This window comes from Hylobates moloch, unplaced genomic scaffold (assembly GCF_009828535.3).
Source record: "Hylobates moloch isolate HMO894 unplaced genomic scaffold, HMol_V3 SCAFFOLD_7, whole genome shotgun sequence".
Taxonomy (NCBI): Eukaryota; Metazoa; Chordata; class Mammalia; order Primates; family Hylobatidae; genus Hylobates; species Hylobates moloch.
Genome location: NW_026652282.1, coordinates 44,697,851 through 44,718,190, shown reverse-complemented (window position 1 = coordinate 44,718,190; position 20,340 = coordinate 44,697,851). Strand labels below are relative to the sequence as shown.

Below are 20,340 nucleotides of genomic sequence, written 5' to 3'. Positions count from 1 at the left end.
CCTTAATCCAAAAAAGTCAAAAAATAATAGATGCTGGTGTGGGTGTGGTGAAAAAGAACACCTTTACACTGCTGGTGGGAATGTAAACTAGTACAACCACTATGGAAAACAGTGTGGAGATTCCTTAAAGAACTAAAAGTAGAACTAACATTTAATTCAGTGATCCCACTACTGGGTATGCATGCAAAGGAAAAGAAGTCATTATATGAAAAAGACACTTGCACACACGTTTATAGCAGCATAATTCACAATTGCAAAAATATGGAACCAACCTAAATGCCCATCAACCAATGAGTAGACAGGGAAAATGTGGTATATATATACCATGGACTACTACTCAGCCATAAAAGGGAACAAAATAATGGCATTTACAGCAACTTGGATGGAGTTGGAGAAAAATGGAGACCATTTGTTACCAAAACAGGATGGTACTGATATAAAAATAGGCGCATAGACTAATGGAACAGCATAGAGAACCTAGAACTAAAGCCAAATATGTACAGCCAACTGATCTTCAACAAAGCAAACAAAAACAAAGTGGAAAAAGAAAACCCTACTCAACAAATGGTGTTGGGATAATTGGCAAGCCACATGTAGAAGAATAAAACTAGATCCTCATATCTCACCTTATACAAAAATCAACTCACGATGGATCAGAGACTTACATCTAAGAGACCATTTTTCTAAGTGAAGTAACTCAGGAATGGAAAACCAAATATCGTATGTTCTCACTTATAAGTGGGAGCTAAGCTATTAGAATGCAAAGGCATAAGAATTATATAATGGACTTTGGGGACTTGGGGGGAAGGATGGGAGTGGGTGAGGGATAAAAGACTACCCACATAGGGTACAGTGCATACTGCTTAGGTAATAGGTGCACCAAAGTCTCAGAAATCACCACTAAATAACTTGTCCATGTAACAAAAAACCACCTGCTCCCCAAAAACTATTAAAATATAAAGAAGCCAGGCTATTTCCTTTCTCACTCTGCCTCCAGCAATAGGTCTGGCAGTAACTTTGTCTCCTTCCCAGCTTCAGCCTCCTTTCATCAGCCCTACCCTCATTGGTCCCAACTGATCACTGGTTCCAAATCCAGCTTGATATCCCTGGCATCTGGGGCTCTGGTGACACCACCTCTTGGCTACTGTTCCTCCAGCCCTAAGTATAACAGAAGCTTCAGGCTGTGTGTGTGACTTCTTAGCTCTTCTGTCCTTGAGTAACCAATTCCCTGCATTAAATTTCCTCTGTTTGAAATAACTAGAGTGGTTTCTGTTTTCTGACTAACCTTGATTGATACATCTCCCAAATCAAAACTCTTAGTATAAAAACCTTTAACATACCATATAAGCCTTATTATTATTATTATTTTTTTGAGACAGAGTTTCACACTGTCACCCAGGCTGGAGTGAGTGGCATGATCTCAGCTCACTGCAACCTCCGCCTCCTGGGTTCAAGTGATTCTCCTACCTCAGCCTCCCGAGTAGCTGGGACTACAGGCGCCCGCCACCACACCCGGCTAACTTTTTGTATTTTTAGTAGAGATGGGGTTTCACTATATTGGCCAGGCTGGTCTTAAACTACTGACCTTGTGATCTGCCTGTCTCAGCCTCCCAAAGTGCTGGGATTACAGGAGTGAGCCACCGTGCCCAGCCAGGCCTTTTTCTTTTAAAAAAAAAAAAACAGTCTCACCCCTCCTTACCTCTGTAGCCACTCTGTGCCCCTTCCACTACCAGAGAGTACCACCACCATTTATTAGATATTTATGTTATGTGTCAGGCATTTTTCTAAGCATGTCACATTATTTCACAGGCTATGTTTGTTTTACTTATGAATTACTGGGCACATTTCTCTATCAGAGTGTTTTTATGACCTATATAGATGATTTTGTAGGTTAAACTTTTAGAATTTTTTAGTTTTGTTTTTTAAACTGTTATGATCTTAAAGATATAGGGAGACATAAAGTTATATATACATATATAAAGTAATTTGCATTCAGTTAAGAAAATAAAACTGTTAAAAATACATAAGGTTACAAAGAAAGCTAGTTTTATTTATATAGAGAGAGTCATCAAAATATAAAAGCAAATTCTTTTTTTTTTTTTTGAAGCAGGGTCTTGCTCTACTGCCCAGGCTGGAGTACAGTGGCACGATCATGGCTTACTGCAACATCTGCCTTCTGGGCTCAAGTGATCCTCCTGCCTCAGCCTCCTGAGTAGCTGGGACCACAGGCATGAGCCACTATGCCTGGCTAACTTTTTTTTTTTTTTTTTGAGATGGAGTCTCGCTCTGTCACCCAGGCTGGAGTGCAGTGGCGCAATCTCGGCTCACTGCAAGCTCCGCCTCCCGGGTTCACGCCATTCTCCTGCCTCAGCCCCTCCGAGTAGCTGGGACTACAGGTGCCCGCCACCACGCCTGGCTAATTTTTTTGTATTTTTAGTAGAGACGGGGTTTCACCGTGGTCTGGATCTCCTGACCTCGTGATCCGCCCGCCTTGGCCTCCCAAAGTGCTGGGATTACAAGTGTGAGCCGCCACGCCCGGCCGCCTGGCTAACTTTTTAACTTTTTGTAGAGACAGGGTCTCACTGTATTGCCCAGGTGGGTCTCAAATTCCTGGGCTGAAGTGATCTTCCCGCCTTGGCCTCTCTAAGTTTTGGGACAACAGGCGTGAGCCACCTCACTGGGCCAGCAAATTCCTGATAAAAAATAGATGTGCTTCTTTAATAAGGCACTAAATATTAGGTTGGTGCAAAAGTTATCGTGGTTTTTGCCAATGGCAAGCTCCAGTTCTAACAGCTATCTTAATTTTGAAGTAGTGATGAGTGTGTGCAAAATAAATGTTGAGGCATTGCAAAAACAACAACAAAAATGACTGATGGTTTCATTAGCACCTTTAAAGAACAGGGTTGGTAAAAAGGGGGAAATAATTCCACTGGTTAATTTTTTTCCCCTTGATGTAAAGCTCCAGAATTCAAAAGCAGGTACAAGACACATCCTTTTAGTAAGGCTGGAGATTTGCAAGATGGCTTCCAGCCTAATGCTTTTAGCATGTTCATGCAAAGTTGGCTGTGCCAGCAGAACCACTGCTGAGCAGCTTGGACCTCTCTGGCTGTAACCCTTAGTCATCTTGCAATACAGTAGAATGGGGCAGGAGGAAACCTAGTGATGTCTGGTCTCCAAGGCAAAGCAAGTCAGGAGGAAGAATGGGAAACTGATTCGAAGGGAAGGAAAGCACTGAGACACCTAAGGGCTTGGCATGCTCATCCATCTGTCTCTAACCCATCAGAAAAGGTGATGTAATTACAATAGCATGGAGAGTCCTGGGACAGAATTGAAGAGGCATTTTCCCCATAACTGCTTCCTTGATTGTCCTCTCCACCAAATGTCCACCCTCCAGGACTGATATTCAAAATATTTGACAAGTGGTAACAAACGGTCACAGACCAATCAGGATAATTGCCAGCTACAATACTAGAATGGAGTCCTAGAGGTCTCCTGCTGTGGTAGACATTACTTGCTGGATTGTGGGGAGGTCCTGGGGTGAGACTGAGGCAGTAGCTCTTGAACAAGTGGCATAGTGGATGTTCCACTCCTCCATTAACAACTTAAGTAACTGTCCCAGTATACATCACCCCAAAGGTAGGGCAGAGTGAAAAAGAAAGCAGAATTTCTTAATGCTATATGAATTAAAGATTGGGCAAGTGGTTGATGCTTGCATTCATGGGACACCTTGCCAATTTCACAGGTAGGAATTTCTTCTCCTGGCATAAGACAAGGGCCAAAAATGATTTCAGCATGTACCACTCCAAGAGTATTTTCAAATTTGTACTCTAAAAAGCTGCCTAACTGAAAGCAAGGCTACATTTGGATTAAAATCCTGATCCCCAACTTTTCACTATCTAGGAAGAATCAAAGAAAGCAAAATACCTGAGATTGAGACCAAAAGGTATTAGCCTACACTGCCAGCTGCCCAGCTCTGAACAGTGAGGCCTACCTGTCAGGTAAGGAGCTTTCTCCTTGGACTGGGCACCATAATACTCCTTCTGTAGACCCATCCATCAGTTCACGGTTAGCTCAATTCCTCTTCCCATGAGGAGAAGGCTTCTAAACAGAGGAGGGAATTGGGTAATCTAGGCCCTGGGGCCCAGCCTTGACTAGGAAGAAAAAAAAAAAAAATCATTGAGCTGTGCATGGGGCTCCTGAACAATAAGAGGGGAGATGAGCCATTTTAACAATAACCATTAATTTTTTATTAAATTTGTAGTCAAATATGACAATATTTTTTTCTTTCATAAAAACAAGCAACGTAAATATTTATAACATTATCAGTTTGGGAAAAGACAAACAAAGAAAGGAAAAATGAATAAAAGTGATCAAAAGACAAATTCAAACATAGAATAAATATACCCTGTTAACATGCGTGCTTAGCCCTGTGGCTGCTACTAAAGTACCAGGCCCTCAGCCTCACAATCACAGTTCAAAATCTCCTCCAGCTTCAACATATCCAAGGCGGGGATTTTGGCGACTTCAAAGAAGACCCTGCAAAAGGAAGAGGGGTCTCCTCAGTATAGAATAGGGCAAATACAATCAGGCTCCATGGAACAAGTGGGACATACGGCCCTTAATTCCCTATCTTGCTTTAACCCTAGAGTAGAAAGGAAGGTGAAAAGTGCCTGAATCTTTTTCTGTTAAGTGAGGCTAGTCTCGGTCTAGTATTTTAAAGCTTCCCAATAAATGAACACAAACCCAACCTCATCCGGGGCTTAGTACTTACGGGTGAGAATACTTGTAATATACAGCCTTGAGACTATCGTAAGAACTGAAAGTCAGCAGTTTGTTCAGCTGTCTGACCAAGGGGTGAAGCTCAGAGATACTGTAGCCACTGTAATACTCCAGGAAGGGAACCTAGAAGAAGCAGCATGAATAATGATTTCTACTATAGGAAGCACACCCTTCCTCCATCTCTGCTATCCCAAGTCTAAGCTTCCCACACATGGTTTAAACAGAGATGACATTCAAAACATTTCAAAGACTCACACCATCTGGATGCTGATCAATAATTATACTATGCTATATAGAAGAATAGATTCCAGCCACAAACTACTTGGATGGTTATATCCATACGTACCAGTTAGATATTAGCTCTTGGCCAGGCGTGGTAGGGATCATGCCTGTAATCTCAGCACATTAGGAGCCCGAGGCAGGAGGACTGCTTGAGCCCAGGAATTCGAGACCAGTCTGGGCAACACAGCAAGACCCTAGCTCTATAAAAAAGTTTTAAATTATCTGGGCATGGTGGTGTAGACCTGTAGTCCCAGCTACTCGGGAGGTTGAGGTAGGAGGATCGCTTGAGCCCAGGAGTTCGAGGCTGCAGTGATCTATGATCGCACCACCGCACTCCAGCCTGGGTAACAGAGCAAGACCCTATCTCTTAAAAAAAAAAAAAAAGATATTAGCCCTGGTCACAGATGTTCATGTAAGCAGAAATTCACCAGTCCTAAGGAACAGGACTGATTTTGTAATTTGCTCACTCTCAGGTCCAGAGCTAATGGCCAGGTAAACCCCAGAACAAAGTTTAGGTGCCAACTCAACAGCCAACATGAACTTAAGGCTGATCCTCCTCTCTGGCTCTAACAGCTATCATTCCACAGGTTCATTTTCTCATTCAGCTAAGAATGCCTATTATGTGGCAGAAGTGGTATAGCAGTGTTTAAGAGCAGAGGTCCTGGAGGCAAAATGCTTCAGGTCAAATTTCAGTTCCCCTAACAGCTTGGCCTTGAGCCAGTTAATTAACCTCTTGGGGCCTCAGTTTCCCAATCTGCCAAATGGGGATTATTACAGTAATTCCATCATAGGGTTAAATGTGTGTGTGTGTGTGTGTGTGTGTGTGTGTGTGTGTATTTGTGTATCATACATAGAACAGAGTCTGGCACATAGTAAGTACCCAAACAATGCTAACTAGGATTACCAAGCCCTATATGTAGGATCCTGGGAACACAAAAATGAATGAGGGACCTGCCTTTGAGGAGTCTGTAGTCTAGTAGAGGAGACAGATGTGCAAACAGAGAGTTAAAAAATGTGTGATAAGTGCTATAATGGAAGTGAGCATAGGACACTGGAGGAACACAGCAGCAGGACCCACGAACTCTGTCAGGAGAGTCACAGAAAGTTTCACAGAGGACAGCATGTCTACAGTGGTTGGTGAAGTGGGGAGCTCAACAGACAGAGAAAGGAAGAGGATTTATAAGTCAGTGGTTTCCTCAAAATGTCTTATTTTCCTTGAACTCCTCTTTTTCAAGTGTCTTACCTGGAAGCCCAAATAGCTTACCTGGAAGTGGGGGTGGGAGCTAAGAAGCCCACGAATTTGGATCCCTTTATCTTTTACATGGTCCCTGAGAGACTTCTGCAGGAAACCCAGGGCTCCCCCAAATACTGTTTGGAAACCACCACCACCACAGGCAAAGGGCGGTCATTGGCGTGCTGAGTAGGGGAGTAACACAAGGGGGCAATGGAATAGACTGGATGTGTTAAATAAGATTAAAAGGCCCCAGTGCCATTGTGTCAGTTCAGACCCTCAAATGCTTCACCTTGACTATGTTACAATAGCCTGCTCACTGGTGTTCCCACCTTTATATTCTCTCTCATCTACTCTACCTTCTCTTTTGCTATACCAGTACTGTTTCTAAAATACACAAACAGGAGCAGGTCACCTCCCTGCCTAAAAAACCTTCAATGCCTTAGTGTAAAGTGGGTCTCTCAGCATGGTATACAAGGCCTTTCTTTCACAATCTGACCATGATCTACCATTCTGGTCTCATCTGTCACTATTAACATCATTAGCACCTCTCCTTTTACCATACTCTCTGTTCTATCCATAGGGGATGTCTTATTCTGCCCTAAACACAACACACTCCCTCCTTAATGCCTTCACGTCTTTTTAATTATTGCTCCCTCTACCTAGAATGTCCCCTCTCACAAGTTCCTGCATAAGTTTCAAGACCCAGCTCAAAAGTCACCTCTTCTGTGAAGCCTTCCTTATCTATAGGAGAGGCAGTATACTAACATAGAGGATTGTGGAGTCAGACTACCCGAGTTCAGATTCGGGCTGACATTTAGCTGATATGCCCTGGTTTAGTCACCAAGTGTGAAAACACTGAAATATTTCTATCTTAGTTGGCACACAGTTTGCCTCCCTGAACCCATCAGCTGTCCCCCTCACGGCCCACTGGATTTCCACAGGATCCAAGGGTCAAAGCCTCGTTCAGCATGGGGCCTCCAGACCCTTAGCTCCAGAGCTGTGGCCATGCCCATTCTGATTACACAGTTGGTTTGGATTGTGAACACCACACACCACGCCTAGTTTCCAAAGCCTAGCTCCACCTCTCATCAGCTGTGTAAACATGGGAGTTATTTCTTATCTGCAAAACAGGGATAACGGTACTATTGTGTGGGGTTGTTGTGGAGATTAAATGAGTTAATACACAAAGTGCTTAGATCACTGTCTAAGCACTCAATAAATGCCAGTCATGATTATTATTTATTCTTTTTCATCATCACTATCATCTATTGAATGCTTTCTCTGTTTCAAGAAATTTCACTATGGCTTGTCCAAGTTCACATAACTACTTTATGTGGTTCTTTCGCAGCCCACAGAGGTTCTTCCCTCAGTGGCTCCAGGATTTTTAGGTAGGAGGAGCTCAGAAGTGGTTGAGCAGAGGGGCTGCATTTGCAAGCATACTCCTGCTACTTGGATTACATATTATACATATCATTAGTAAGAATGCAAAATTATCTAAAGTTGATTTTACCCCCAACTTTTCATAAAATTGAGAAAGCATCAAATATGAGTTTTATTTGTATTGGAGCAGGAGGCTTTGAGGGCCTTCTTCAGAGAAGAACACTACAGTCATGCCCCTGAGTGCGACTTTTGTAGACACAGACAGTTGCTTTCACTACTCTTCTCTGGTTCAGTGCTTTTCAAACCCTGTTCCAACAAGCTCCCTCAGGGGCCAGTCTTGCTGAGGGGATTGCAAGAGGCAAGAGGGGAACAGGGCTGGAGATAAGAAGTAGGGTCACACTACCCCCAATGACCACCAGAATACCTTCACAGTAGTCTGGTATGTAATACTGGGCTTTCAGGTGAGCTTTCTTTGGAACAAAGGGTACTTTGATTATGAAAAATGGCATAATTCAAAACTATTGCTGTAGAAGCCCTTGCCCCAAGTTGTCCAGGTGTTAGAGTTCATAATTGCGAATATGTGTCAGTTTTGTCCCCAAGAGTTTCCCGTGGCCTTAATTTACACCTTCCCCCTGAGCTGACCTTCTGCTTTTTAAATCTCTACCCCTATACCCCTATCTCGCAAGTGTTTACCCAGTATCCGAGCTTCTTCATGTAGAGGGCCAGGAGTAAGGAGGCAGCAGCTAGCTTGGAAGCCTTCTCCTGGACATAGCTGTATTCCTGCAGGGTCATCTCGCAGATGTAGCGGGACAAGGTCAGTGTCTTCATGTTGGTGTGGATACACTAAAGGCAATGAGAAGACTGGCTCAGAAATCAATTTAGAAAACTGGCACCAAGCAGAGGACTCCCTCTCCAGTTACATCATCCCGAGCCTCAGTGGCCCTCTGTTTGAGTAATGTGCCTTTCTCCTGCAACCATAACTCACCTCATCTTCCCTACCCACAAAAACAGACTATTTAGAGGGGATTCTGAAACAGTCAGTGGGATTTGCCACCTTTAGGATTTTAATCAAATTACCAACTGTGTGTATGGTACTGGCCCACATCCCCCCTTGGTATATGGGTCATTCTTTAAAGAGCCAAAGTCCTCCCACCGTGACTCTGTTCCTGTGACCCTCCCAAGAAGGTGTTCCATACTTCAAAACAACCTTTTCCCTTTTCTTGTTTAAACTTATTTTTTAAAAATTACAACCTATCACACACACAAAGAGAAAAGTACATCGCACCCATTTGCACAATACAATGAATTCTAAAGTGACCTCCCTTGTAACCGATACTCAGGCAAAGAATGAGAATATTGCCAGCATCCCCCCACAAAGTTTTCCATGTGTCCCTCCCTGATCAAAGAAATGTTTCTCCTCCCCAACTCTGGCCTCACTTCAAAATCTTATAGGCACACTGTGGAAATCTGCAACTCACCCCCACCCACCTCCCACTATTTCATAAAGATTGCCAAGTTTTAACCTAGGAGATTGGATGGAAGGAGAAAGCTCCCTGCTGCCTGTTGTCCCTTTCCCCTTTCCTACCACTCAGGCAGCTACTCTGGGTATAAAGGAGACTAACTCAGCAGTAGGAGAATGAAGATGTGTCTCTTCTCTCTTACCCTAGCATATCTGCGCAGAAAATGATAGGCGACGGGAATGTTAATGTCAAATTTGACGACGTTCAGGATGTCGATTTCCATGTTGAGCACCTCATATCGCTGATAATTATCATCACAGATGTACACAAAGTCATCCACACAAGGTGGGTTGTGCTCCTATGGGTGGAGAGGAGAGGAGAGGATGTGACAACCAGACAGACAACCCATCCTTTCTGCTTCGAGGTAAAAGTCAGCAGGGAGAAGGGTGAAGGATTTCCTGGCATAAATCTTCAGGGTAGCTCTGAGACTCAGCTTCTGGTTGATGTGAGTGGCTCATCACAAAAAGTAAATGAAAGAAAGGACAGGAGAGGCCTGCCCCAAAACTGTACCACCACCACCACCAGATAGAGGATAGGACCTCCTGGGGGTGGATTCTTACAGTGCCAGAAGCAACTTAATGGGGCACGGGGCCTAGGATCAGCAATCTGCCCTCTGAGAACCATGAATGGGAAATCTAAGGCCTTCTCTGGAGGGAGGGACAGAAGGAAGCCACAGAAAGGGGAGCTAGAGATAGAAAATAAGCCTGTATTTTGTGTCCTAGTGTAGGGAATGAGCAAGGATGTTTGAGGAGGGCAATACAGGGTACCTGGCAGTGAGAGAGGTGGAGAGACAGACAGGCATAGAGGAAACCTAAGCAGAGACAAAAGTCTGCGGTGGGCAGAGTGTGCGGAGGCACCCAGAGGTCAGACAAGGAAGGGCCAGGCCAGGCTGAGGGTGAAAAGAACCTCTGTCCGGGGAGCACCTTCCAGTGCTCTGCCCTCTGGAGGTCAAACATTGGTTTGGAGAAACAATGAGGACACAGGAAGGCCCCTAATTCTTCTCCCTACCTGCAGCTTACTGCCCGCCACAGCTTTCTTCCCCCACCTTTCCCCTATTTTTGGATGACAGACGGGACCAACCCTTTGGTTTGGCAGACAAGGAAACCTAGGCTCAGAGAAAAGTGATGTGCTCAGGTTCACACAGCAAGCTAGTGGCAACACCAGGGCAGGAACCTCTCTCTCTTCCACTGCTCTGTGCAATGGCTACTGTCTCCTTTCTCTCCTCATGCCATCTCCATACCTCCCCTAAACAAAAGGCTTTCTGTACTTCTTTTTTTTTTTTATTATACTTTAGAATGTGGTTTTTACATATGATCCATGTGCCATTTTTTTGTGACCCTTAATCATCTTTAGATTAGGTATATCCTAATGTGTCCTTGTGTCCATGAGTTCTCATTGTTCAATTCCCACCTATGAGTGAGAACATGCGGTGTTTGGTTTTTTGTCCTTGCGATAGTTTACTGAGAATGATGTTTTCCAGTTTCATCCATGTCCCTACAAAGGACATGAACTCATCATTTTTTATGGCTGCATAGTATTCCACGGTGTATATGTGCCACATTTGAAGGAAATAAAGGGTATTCAATTAGGAAAAGAGGAAGTCAAATTGTCCCTGTTTGCAGATGACATGATTGTATATCTAGAAAACCCCATCGTCTCAGCCCAAAATCTCCTTAGGCTTTCTGTACTTCTTAATCCTGTGAGAGGAAGACACCCCTCCTCCATAGGACTCGGTAGGGGCCCTCTGTCCTGGCCAACAGAGGAAGGGTGCTCCAACTCCCAGGATTTGCTAAGAAGTGCCCAGAGTAAAAGAGGAAGGGAGAGAGTGGGCAAGGAAGAAAAAGAGGGAGCCTGGGAGGGAAGGACACAGCCTGGGAGGGAAGAAAGCAGGTGAAGGAGGGAGAGAGCTGGTGAGGGAGCAAGAGAAAGAGAGGAAAGGAGAGAGCAAGCCACCGAGGGAGGGACGGTGTAGACTAGCTAGGGAGAGAGGAATCTATCCACCAAGTGATAGAAGGAGCCTGGGAAGGAAGCAAGGAGGGAAGGAAAGAGGGAGCTAGCAGGTAAGTGAGGGAGGGAGGAAATAAGGGAAGGAGTGAGCAAGGGAGGAAAAGCAGGAGGAAGGGAGGAGGGAGCAAGCAAGCTGGCACAGGAGGAAGGGACAGAGTGAGGGAGGGAGGGAGGGCTCAAGTGAGCCGGTGAGTGAGGGGCAACGAAGGAGGGTGGGGTGGTGAGTGAGGGAAAACAATCACTGGAGGGCAGGTGACAGGGAAAGAAGGAGGGGAGGAAGGGAGCAAGTTAAGGAGGGAGAGAGTGAGGCAGGGAGGGAGGGAGCGGGTAAGAGCCAGTATGTGTTTGGGGAGGAGAGGGAGGCAGGAGCTGGGGAGGGAGCCAACACAGAAACAAACCCACAGTTCTAAAGTTCTTTGAAATCCTTGGTAAAAGTTGCCACCTCTCTGCTCCCAAACCCTAAGGCTTCCTACAACTAGCCTAGCTGAAGGAAAAATGAAAGTTGAACAAGATCAGTTAGCACCTAAGGAAGGGGAATCAGAGAGGTTAGTCAGATGGATTATGGTCATGAAGAAAAGGTCAGCTACCCACTTTTATACTGCTACTTCCCAAATTACTATTTCACCTGGACCATTTAGACTTACTGCCATCAACATCAGGCCATTTTCTCTTAAATGTCTCCAGCACCCTGGTTAGGCAATGCTTTGTTATATAAGCAGACTGAGATTCCACCAGATGGGGATGGAGTTGGTGGAACAAGAAAATGGTGGAGGCAGAAAATCACGGAGCAGAAGGAAGCTGTAAAAAGAACTGCCCATTTAATTAGTTGGATGCCCACATAATACATCTTCAGATAGAAAATGGAAGAACCTTGTTGATGCCAGGAAACAAATACACCACCATTGCCAACCAACACCAGCTTCTCTGCTTTGGGAAGAGGGACAAAAAATGTGGCAGACAAAAATTATTTGTATGTATGTAACTGTATACACACACATATACACACTGATGTTATACACACGTGTATATATGTACATATAAATGTATGTATACACAGTTATGTGTCACTTAATAAGAGGGATATATTATGAGAAATGCATCATTTTCATCATTGTGAGAAGATCACAGAAAAGAGTGTACCTCTAAAAACCTAGATGGTACAGCCTACAGGTTATATGGTATATAGCCTATTGCTCCTAGGCTACACACCTATACACATGTGACTCTACTGAGTTCTGTAGGCAATTGTAACACAATGGTATTTGTTTAGCTTATCTAAACACAGAAAAAGTACAGTAACAATACAGCATAAAAGATTTAAAAGCAGTACACCTATATTGGGCACTTAACATGAACGGAGCTTGTGAGAGTAGAAGTTGCTCTGGGTGAGTCAGTGTGTCAGTGGTGAGTGAATGGAAGGCCTGGGACATTCCTGTACACTACCATGGACTTTATAAACACTACCTGTACAATTAGGCTACATTAAATTTATAAAAAAATATTTTTTCTTCGATAATAAATTAACCTTAGCTTACTGTAACTTTATTTTATAAAACTTAGACTCTTTTGTAATAACAGCTTAAAACACAAACACAGTATAAAGTTGTATAAAAATATTTGCTTTCTTTATATCCTTATTATATAAGCTTTCTTCTTTAAAAAAAATTTCTTTTGAGACAGGGTCTCGTTCTCTCACCCAGACTGGAATACAGTGGCTTGAACAAAGCTCACTACAGCCTCAACCTCCTGGGCTCAAGGGATCCTCCTGCCTCAGCATCCTATGTAGCTGGGACCACAGGTATGTGCCACAATACCCAGCTAATCTTCTTTATTTTTTTGTAGAGATGGGGTCTTACTTTGTTCACCAGGCTGGTCTTAAATTCTTGGGCTCAAGCAATCCTCTTGCCTTAGCCTCCCAAAGTGCTGGGATTACAGGCATTGAAATATCATGCCCGGCTTTACTTTTTACTTTTTAAACTTTTTTATTAAAAATGAAGACACAAACACACACATTAGCCTAGGCCTAGAAAGGGTCAAGATCATTAATACCACTGTCTTCCACCTCCACATCTTGTCCCATTGGAAGTTCTTCAGGGGTCATAATATGCATGGAGCCGTCATCTCCTACAACAATGCCTTCTTCTGGAAAACCTCCCGAAGGACATCCTGAGGCTATTTTACAGTTAATTTTTTTTTTTTTTTAATAAGTAATAGTATACTCTAAACCAGGTCAGGCGCAGTGGCTCACACTTGTAATCCCAGTGCTTTGGGAGGCCAAGGCAGGAGGATTGCTTGAGGCCAGGAGTTCAAGACCAGCCTGGGCAACATGAGACCCCACCCCTACAAAAAAATTTCTGAAAAGGGAAAGCCAGGCACTGTGGTGCATGCCTATAGTCCTAGCTACGTGAGAGGCTGTAGTGGGAAGATTGCTTGAGCCCAGGAGTTTGAGGTTATGGTGAGCTATGATCACATCATTGCACTCCGGCCTGGGCAACAGAGAGAGACCTTGTCTCTAATAAAATAATAAGAAAACAATTAAAAGTATAGTGAACACATAAACTAGTAACAGTTTATATCATTATCAAGCATTATATACTGTACGTAATTGTATGTGCTATACTTTTATGACTTGCAGTGCAGTAGGTTTCTTTACACCAGCATCACCATATGAGTTATCTTTTGTAACATTACAATGTTACAAAAAATAAGATGTCACTAGGTGATAGGACTTTTCCAGCTCCATTATACTCTTACGGGACCACCATAGTATAAGCAGTCCATCATTGACCAAAACATTGTTATGCAGCACATAACAATGAATATATATGAATACATATTCATTCACTGGGTTGGACAGAAACTTGATTAGTTATCCAGGCCATGGGGACTCAGGCTCACCTCAAATTTTGCTGCAATCATAAAGGCAGTGGCACCAAGGAGTTGTAACTTATCCTTCTTGCATACTGCCTTCATTAGGTAGAGATCCACCAGCTTCACTGCCAAGTACAGGGTCTCATGGGTCATCTCAAAGGACACCTGGAGGAATACACACATGACACAGATCTGCATATTGTCCAGCTCCGAAGTCACCTCCAGACAGATCTAGCTACCTGGACTGTCTGCAACATCAAGAACAGTCCTGACTAGCTGAGACTCTGCTACGAATACAGAAACTGCTTCAGCTAGGTTCCTGTGTATATCTCCTGTGCCTTTGAGGACACTGGCATTATCTATCCTTACACATTTGGGTAGTTGACCAGCCTTACAAATCAGAGAGAAATGCTCTGCCTTCTCTGAGAGCCTTGAGTGGACACATCCTCTCCCTTTGATCTCTAATACTTAGATTCTTGCTTTCTCCATTTGCTGCCAACTTGTACAGTGACCTCCCAAAGGAGATGTTTATTTAGCTCTGAAATATGGAGTTTATTCATGTACTACTTTCTCTTCCCAACTAGATATGCTATCAGAATATATCAACTGGGAGTAGACACCAATAGCACAATTTGGAAGTGAGCTAAGGGACTGGAGAAGCCAGACTGGGATTAAAGTATTAATAATATAACCCCCTTCCCTTCTTTTTCTTTTCTGACTTCATTTGGGTTCTCTCTCATTTTTTTCTTAGTCTAGCTTATGGCTTGTCAATTTTATTTATCTTTTCGAAAAACCAATGTTTTGTTTTGTTGATCTTTCGTATTTTTTTTTTTTAGTCTCTATTTCATTTAGTCTTGCCGTGGTCTTTATTATTTCTTTCCTTCTACTAATTTTGGGTTGAAGCAGTTCTTGCTTTTCCAGTTCCTTAAGGTGCTTTGTTAGATTGTTTGATATTTGTCTACTTTTGTAAAGTTATTTATTTTTAAATTTATTTTTATTTATTTAATTAATTAATTAATTTATTTATTTATTTATTGAGACAGAGTTTTGCTCTGTCCCCCAGGCTGGAGTGCAGTGGCGCAATCTCGGCTCACTGCAAGCTCCGCCTCCTGGGTTCACGCCATTCTCCTGCCTCAGCGTCCTGAGTAGCCGGGACTACAGGCGCCCGCCACCACGCCCAGCTAATTTTTTGTATTTTTAGTAGAGACAGGGTTTCGTCGTGTTAGCCAGGATGGTCTCGATCTCCTGACCTCGTGATCCACCTGCCTTGGCCTCCCAAAGTGCTGGGATTATAGGTGTGAGCCACCATGCCCGGCTGATCTTTGTCTACTTTTTAAATAAAATTTTGCTATAAATTTTCCTCTTAATACCACTTTTGTTTTATCCCATAGGCTTTCTATGTTGTATTTCTATTTTCATTTGTTTCAAGAATTTGATTTCCTTAATTTCATTGACCCATTTGTCATTCAGGGGCATGTTGTTTAATGTCCATGTATTTGTAGTTTCCCAACTTCCTCCTGCTATTGATTTCTAGTTTCTTTTTCTTATGTATCCTTGTCTTGCCTTCACCAACTCCAAGAAACCATCTCCTATAGCCCTAGTCCCATGGTTTGTGCTGGCCCCTGCAGTACCTTTCTGCAAATTAGAAAAAAAGTGCTGCCTTCTTTGGGTGAATGCAGCCCTTCAAGCATACATCTTATCAAGTAGATAATACCTTTATATGAATTAGCCAAAGGTTACTCCTGCCTCAGGGCACAGCAGCCCCACAGCCAGAACGCATAGCTTGGCAAACAAAGTGTGAGCTAGATTCTATTGGTGGTTTCAGTCTTGGCTAGAGACCTTGTGTAGGCATAATTTGCACATCTATACACAAGAGTCCCACCCAATCTTCTGTGATGCTTCTTCCTTACAACCCCTTGGGTTCTTAGGATTCAAGAATAAAATCTGTCCTCATCCAACAACTCAACCAATGCATGAATATTCTCTTTAACATCTCCACCAAGTAGTTGTTTAGATCCTGCCATACAAACCTCTAAATACAGCCCAATCTCTTTTTGAATGGCTTTAACAGAAAATTCTCCCTTATATTGAGTGACATTACCCTCCCTGTAAGTTTCACTTAATTGGACCTCCCCTTGTATAGGTTACTCTTAATGACTGGTACCTAGATGATCCAAAAAATATGTCAATGAGAAGCACTAGAGAAATTGATGTATATTTTCATGGATGAATGATTATCGAAGATGGTCAAATATAATGGTTCAGCAATACACATATTAAATTTCTGAATAACAGAAATACCAAGAAACAGTTCTTACTGTTTCTGGAATATGGCCTTGGGTCTACTCAGAAACCTGTTCTGTGTTAGTTTCCCATTGGTGCCTGATATAGTTTGGATGTTGTCCCCTCTAGATCTCATTTTGAATTGTAATCCCCAATGTGGGAGGTGGGGCCTGGTGAGATGTGTTTGGGTCATGGGGATGGAGCCTGCGTGGCTTGGTGCTGTTCTGGCAATAGTGAGTTCTTGTGAGATCTGGTTGTCTAAAAGTGTGTGGCACCTTACCCCACCCCCTTGCTTCTGCTTTTGCCATGTGACAGCCTGCTCTTGCTTTGCTTTCTGCCAAAAGTACAAGCTCCCTGAAGGGGCCTCCTCAGAAACCAAGCAGATAGCAGTGCCATGCTTATATATCCTACAGATCTGTGAATCAATTAAACCTCTAATTTTTCTTTTTTGGAGAGACAGGGTCTTGCTATGTTTCCCAGGTTGATCGCAAACTCCTGGCCCCAAGCAATCCTCCCAAAGTGCTGGGATTACAGGCATGAGCCATCATGCCTAGCCAAGCCTCTGCAAAAGAAAAATAAATCTTGGGACCCCAAAATCACTAAGCTAAAGAGAAAAGTCAAGGTGAGAACTGCTTAAGGCAAGTCTGCCTTTCATTCTATTCAGTCATCCCTCTGCTCAATGAGATAAATGCATATCTGATTGGTTCCTTTGGTAAGGCTAATCAGAAACTCGAAAGAATGCAACCATTTGTCTCTTATCTACCTATGACCTGGAAGCCCCCTCCCCACTTCTAGTTGTCCCATCTTTCCAGAGTGAACCAGTGTACATCTTACATATATTGACTAATGTCTCATTTCTCCCCAGAATGCATAAAACCAAGCTATGCCCTGACTACCTTGGGCACATGTCATCAAGACTTCCTGAGGCTGTGTCATGGAAGCAAAATAAAATTTCTAAATTGACTGAGACCTGTCTCAGATATTTTGGATTAACACCTCTTTTTAGAATAAATTACCCAGTCTCAGGTATTTCTTTGCAGCAGTGCAAAAATTGCCTAACACGGAAAATTGGTACCAAAGAATGGGGCATTGCTATAAAGATACCTGAAAATATGGAAGCAACTTTGGAACTGGGAAATGGGCAGAGGATAGAAGCATTTGGAGGGCTCAGAAGAAGAGAGGAAGATGAGGGAAAGTTTGAAACTTCTTAGAGACTGGTTAAATGGCTGTAACCAAAATGCTGATACTGACATGGACAGTGAAGTCCAGGCTAAAGAGGCCTGAGATGGAAATGAGAAATTTATTAGGAACTACAGCAAAAGTCACCCTTGTTATATGCCTTAGCAAAGAACTTGGCTATATTGTTAAGGGAGGAGACCACCCCTCATATTGTCTTATGACCAATTTCTGCCTCAAAGAAAAAGTAGGAGTTAAAGAAAAGACAGAAGTGAAATCAGTAGTCAGACAGCCTGGCACTGCATTCCAGGCCTGGTGGTTAAAAATTGACCCCTGGCCTAGCTGGTTATGTGATCTATAGATACCAGACATTGTATGGAAAAGCACTGTGAAAATCCCTGTCCTGTTCTGTTCCATTCTGATTACCAGTGCATGCAGCCCCCAGTCACGTACCCACTGCTTGCTCAATCGATCATGACCCTCTCATGCGGACCCCCTTAGAATTGTAAGTCCTTAAAAGGGATAGGAATTGCTCACTCAGGGAGCTCGGTTTTTAGAGACGTGAGTCCACCAGTGCTCCCAGCTGAATAAAGCCCTTTCCTTCCACAATTCGGTGTCTGAGAGGTTCTTGTCTGCAGCTCGTCCTGATACATTTCTTGGTTCCCTGACCGGGAAGCAAGGTGATTAATGGACGGTCAAGGCAGCCCCTTAGGTGGCTTAGGCCTGCCCTGTGGAGCATCCCTGTGGGGGACTCTGGCCAGCTTGAGCAACGTGGATCCTGAGAGCACTCCCGGGTAGGCAACTGCCCCAGTGGAATGCCTCACCAGAGCAGCACATGGCAGGTCCCTGTGGAGGATCAATGCAGTGGCTGAACACCAGGAAGGAACTGGTACTTGGAGTCTGGACATCTGAAACTTGTTAAGACTGGTCTTTGGAACTTACCCCCCTCATTTGAGTGGAAGCGTGGCCTAATCACCCATGACGTGCCTGTACTGGCACTTTGGTTTTTGTTTTTGACTTGACTTGGATTGCTTGATACTTTGGTTTTGTTTCTGACCTGGCTTGGATTTCTTGATACTCTGATTTTGGTTTTGATTCTGGTTTGGTGTAAACTGTAAAAGTGTGTGTGTGCCCTCTTCACCCATTCTGTTTTGTGGTGTGTGTGTGGTGTGAGCATGGTGTTTTGTCTCAAGGAAACATGGGCCAGGCACAAAGTAAGCCCACCTCTCTAGGAACTATGTTGAAAAATTTCAAAAAGGGATTTAAGGGAGACTATGGAGTTACTATGACACCAAGAAAACTTAGAACTTTGTGTGAGACAGACTGGCCAGCATTAGAGGTGGGTTGGCCATCAGAAAGGAAGCTGGGACAGGTCCCTTGTCTTGAAGGTATGGCACAGGGGAACCTATAAGCCAGGGCACCCAGATCAGTTCCCGTATATAGATTCTTGGTTACAGCTAGTTTTAGATCCCCACAGTGGTTAAGAGGACAGGCAGCAGCAGTACTAGTAGCAAAGGGACAGTTAGTTAAGGAAGGTTGTCACTCCACCCACCGAGGGAAGTCGGCGCCAAAAGTCCTGTCTGAGCCAACACCAGAAGAATCATGGCAGGAATTGGTACCAGCAGTGCCTCCTCCTTATTGAGAGGAAGGGCTCCCCACTCCTGAGCCCACAGCACCTCCACCTCCACCAGATATCCATACTCCTAGACCACCCAGAATAGACAAAAGAAGAAGTGAAGCCGTGGGAGAAACTCCTCCCTTGGCAGCACACTATGGCCCAAGACTGAAATCCAAATGCCCCTTAGAGAACAGCAATATACTGGGGTAGATGAGGACAGACACATGGTGAAAAGGCAGCCTTTGTGTATCAACCTTTCACCTCTGCTGACCTCCTCAGTTGGAAAAATAATACTCCATCTTATACCGAAAAGCCTCAAGCTTTAATTGACTTGCTTCAAACTATTATACAGACTCATAATCCTACTTGGGCTGACTGCCACCAGCTGCTCATGTACCTCTTTAATACAGACAAAAGGCGAAGGGTGCTCCAGGCGGCAACCAAGTGGCTAGAGGAGCACACCCTAGCCAATTACCAAAACCCTCAAGAATATAGAAGAATTCAGCTGCCAGGCACGGGCCCCCAGTGGGACCTGAACGAGGGGCCAGACATGGAGAGGCTAAGACAGTACCGTGAGGCATGGATAGAAGGTCTAAAGAAAGAGGATCAAAAGGCTACAAATGTAAATAAGGTCTCTGAGGTCATCCAAGGAAAAGAGGAGAGTCCAGCGCAATTCCATGAATGACTGTGTGAGGCTTACCATATGTACACTCCTTTTGATCCAGATAGCCCTGAAAATCAGTGAATGATTAATATGGCCTTAGTCAAAGTGCAGAAGATGTCAGGAGAAAACTGCAGAAACAGGCTGGGTTTGTGGGTATGAATACCTCACAGTTACTGGAAATAGCCAATCAAGTGTTTGTGCATAGAGATGCAACAAGCCCCAGAGAAAGCCATAAGGAAGGCGAACACCAGGCCAGGTGAAACACCGACTTACTGGCCGCGGCCATTAGGGGAATTCTCCCGAAAGAACAGGGAAAGAGGGGTTCCAGGAAGAATACCCAATCTAATCGCCCACGCTTGCAATGTAACCAATGTGCCTATTGTAAGGAAATCGGACATTGGAAAGATAAGTGTCCCCAACTGAAGGAAAAGCAAGGTGACACGGAGCAAAAGACCTCAGATAAAGACAAGGGAGCTTTGTTCAATCTGGCTGAAGGGCTATTAGACTGAAGGGGATCCGGCTCAAG

General features: G+C 43.8%; 1 protein-coding gene across 5 annotated transcripts in view; it reads right to left on the bottom strand.

Moving 5' to 3' along the window:
- Nucleotides 1-4,223: 4,223 nt before the first annotated feature.
- CCNB3 (cyclin B3) overlaps nucleotides 4,224-20,340 on the bottom strand; it is a 99,609-nt gene continuing 83,492 nt past the window's right edge. For 4 of the 5 annotated variants that reach the window (XM_058441561.1, XM_058441562.1, XM_058441563.1 and 1 more), the window contains exons 9-13: nucleotides 14,101-14,238; nucleotides 9,338-9,493; nucleotides 8,369-8,518; nucleotides 4,772-4,902; nucleotides 4,348-4,536 (exon numbers count right to left, since the gene is read on the bottom strand). In XM_058441561.1, the coding sequence (XP_058297544.1) occupies nucleotides 4,440-4,536; nucleotides 4,772-4,902; nucleotides 8,369-8,518; nucleotides 9,338-9,493; nucleotides 14,101-14,238 (672 nt within the window). In that variant the 3' untranslated portion in view covers nucleotides 4,348-4,439. Of the gene's footprint in view, nucleotides 4,537-4,771; nucleotides 4,903-8,368; nucleotides 8,519-9,337; nucleotides 9,494-14,100; nucleotides 14,239-20,340 lie in introns of all 5 variants that reach the window. The other variant, XM_032756349.1, reaches the window with a different exon arrangement.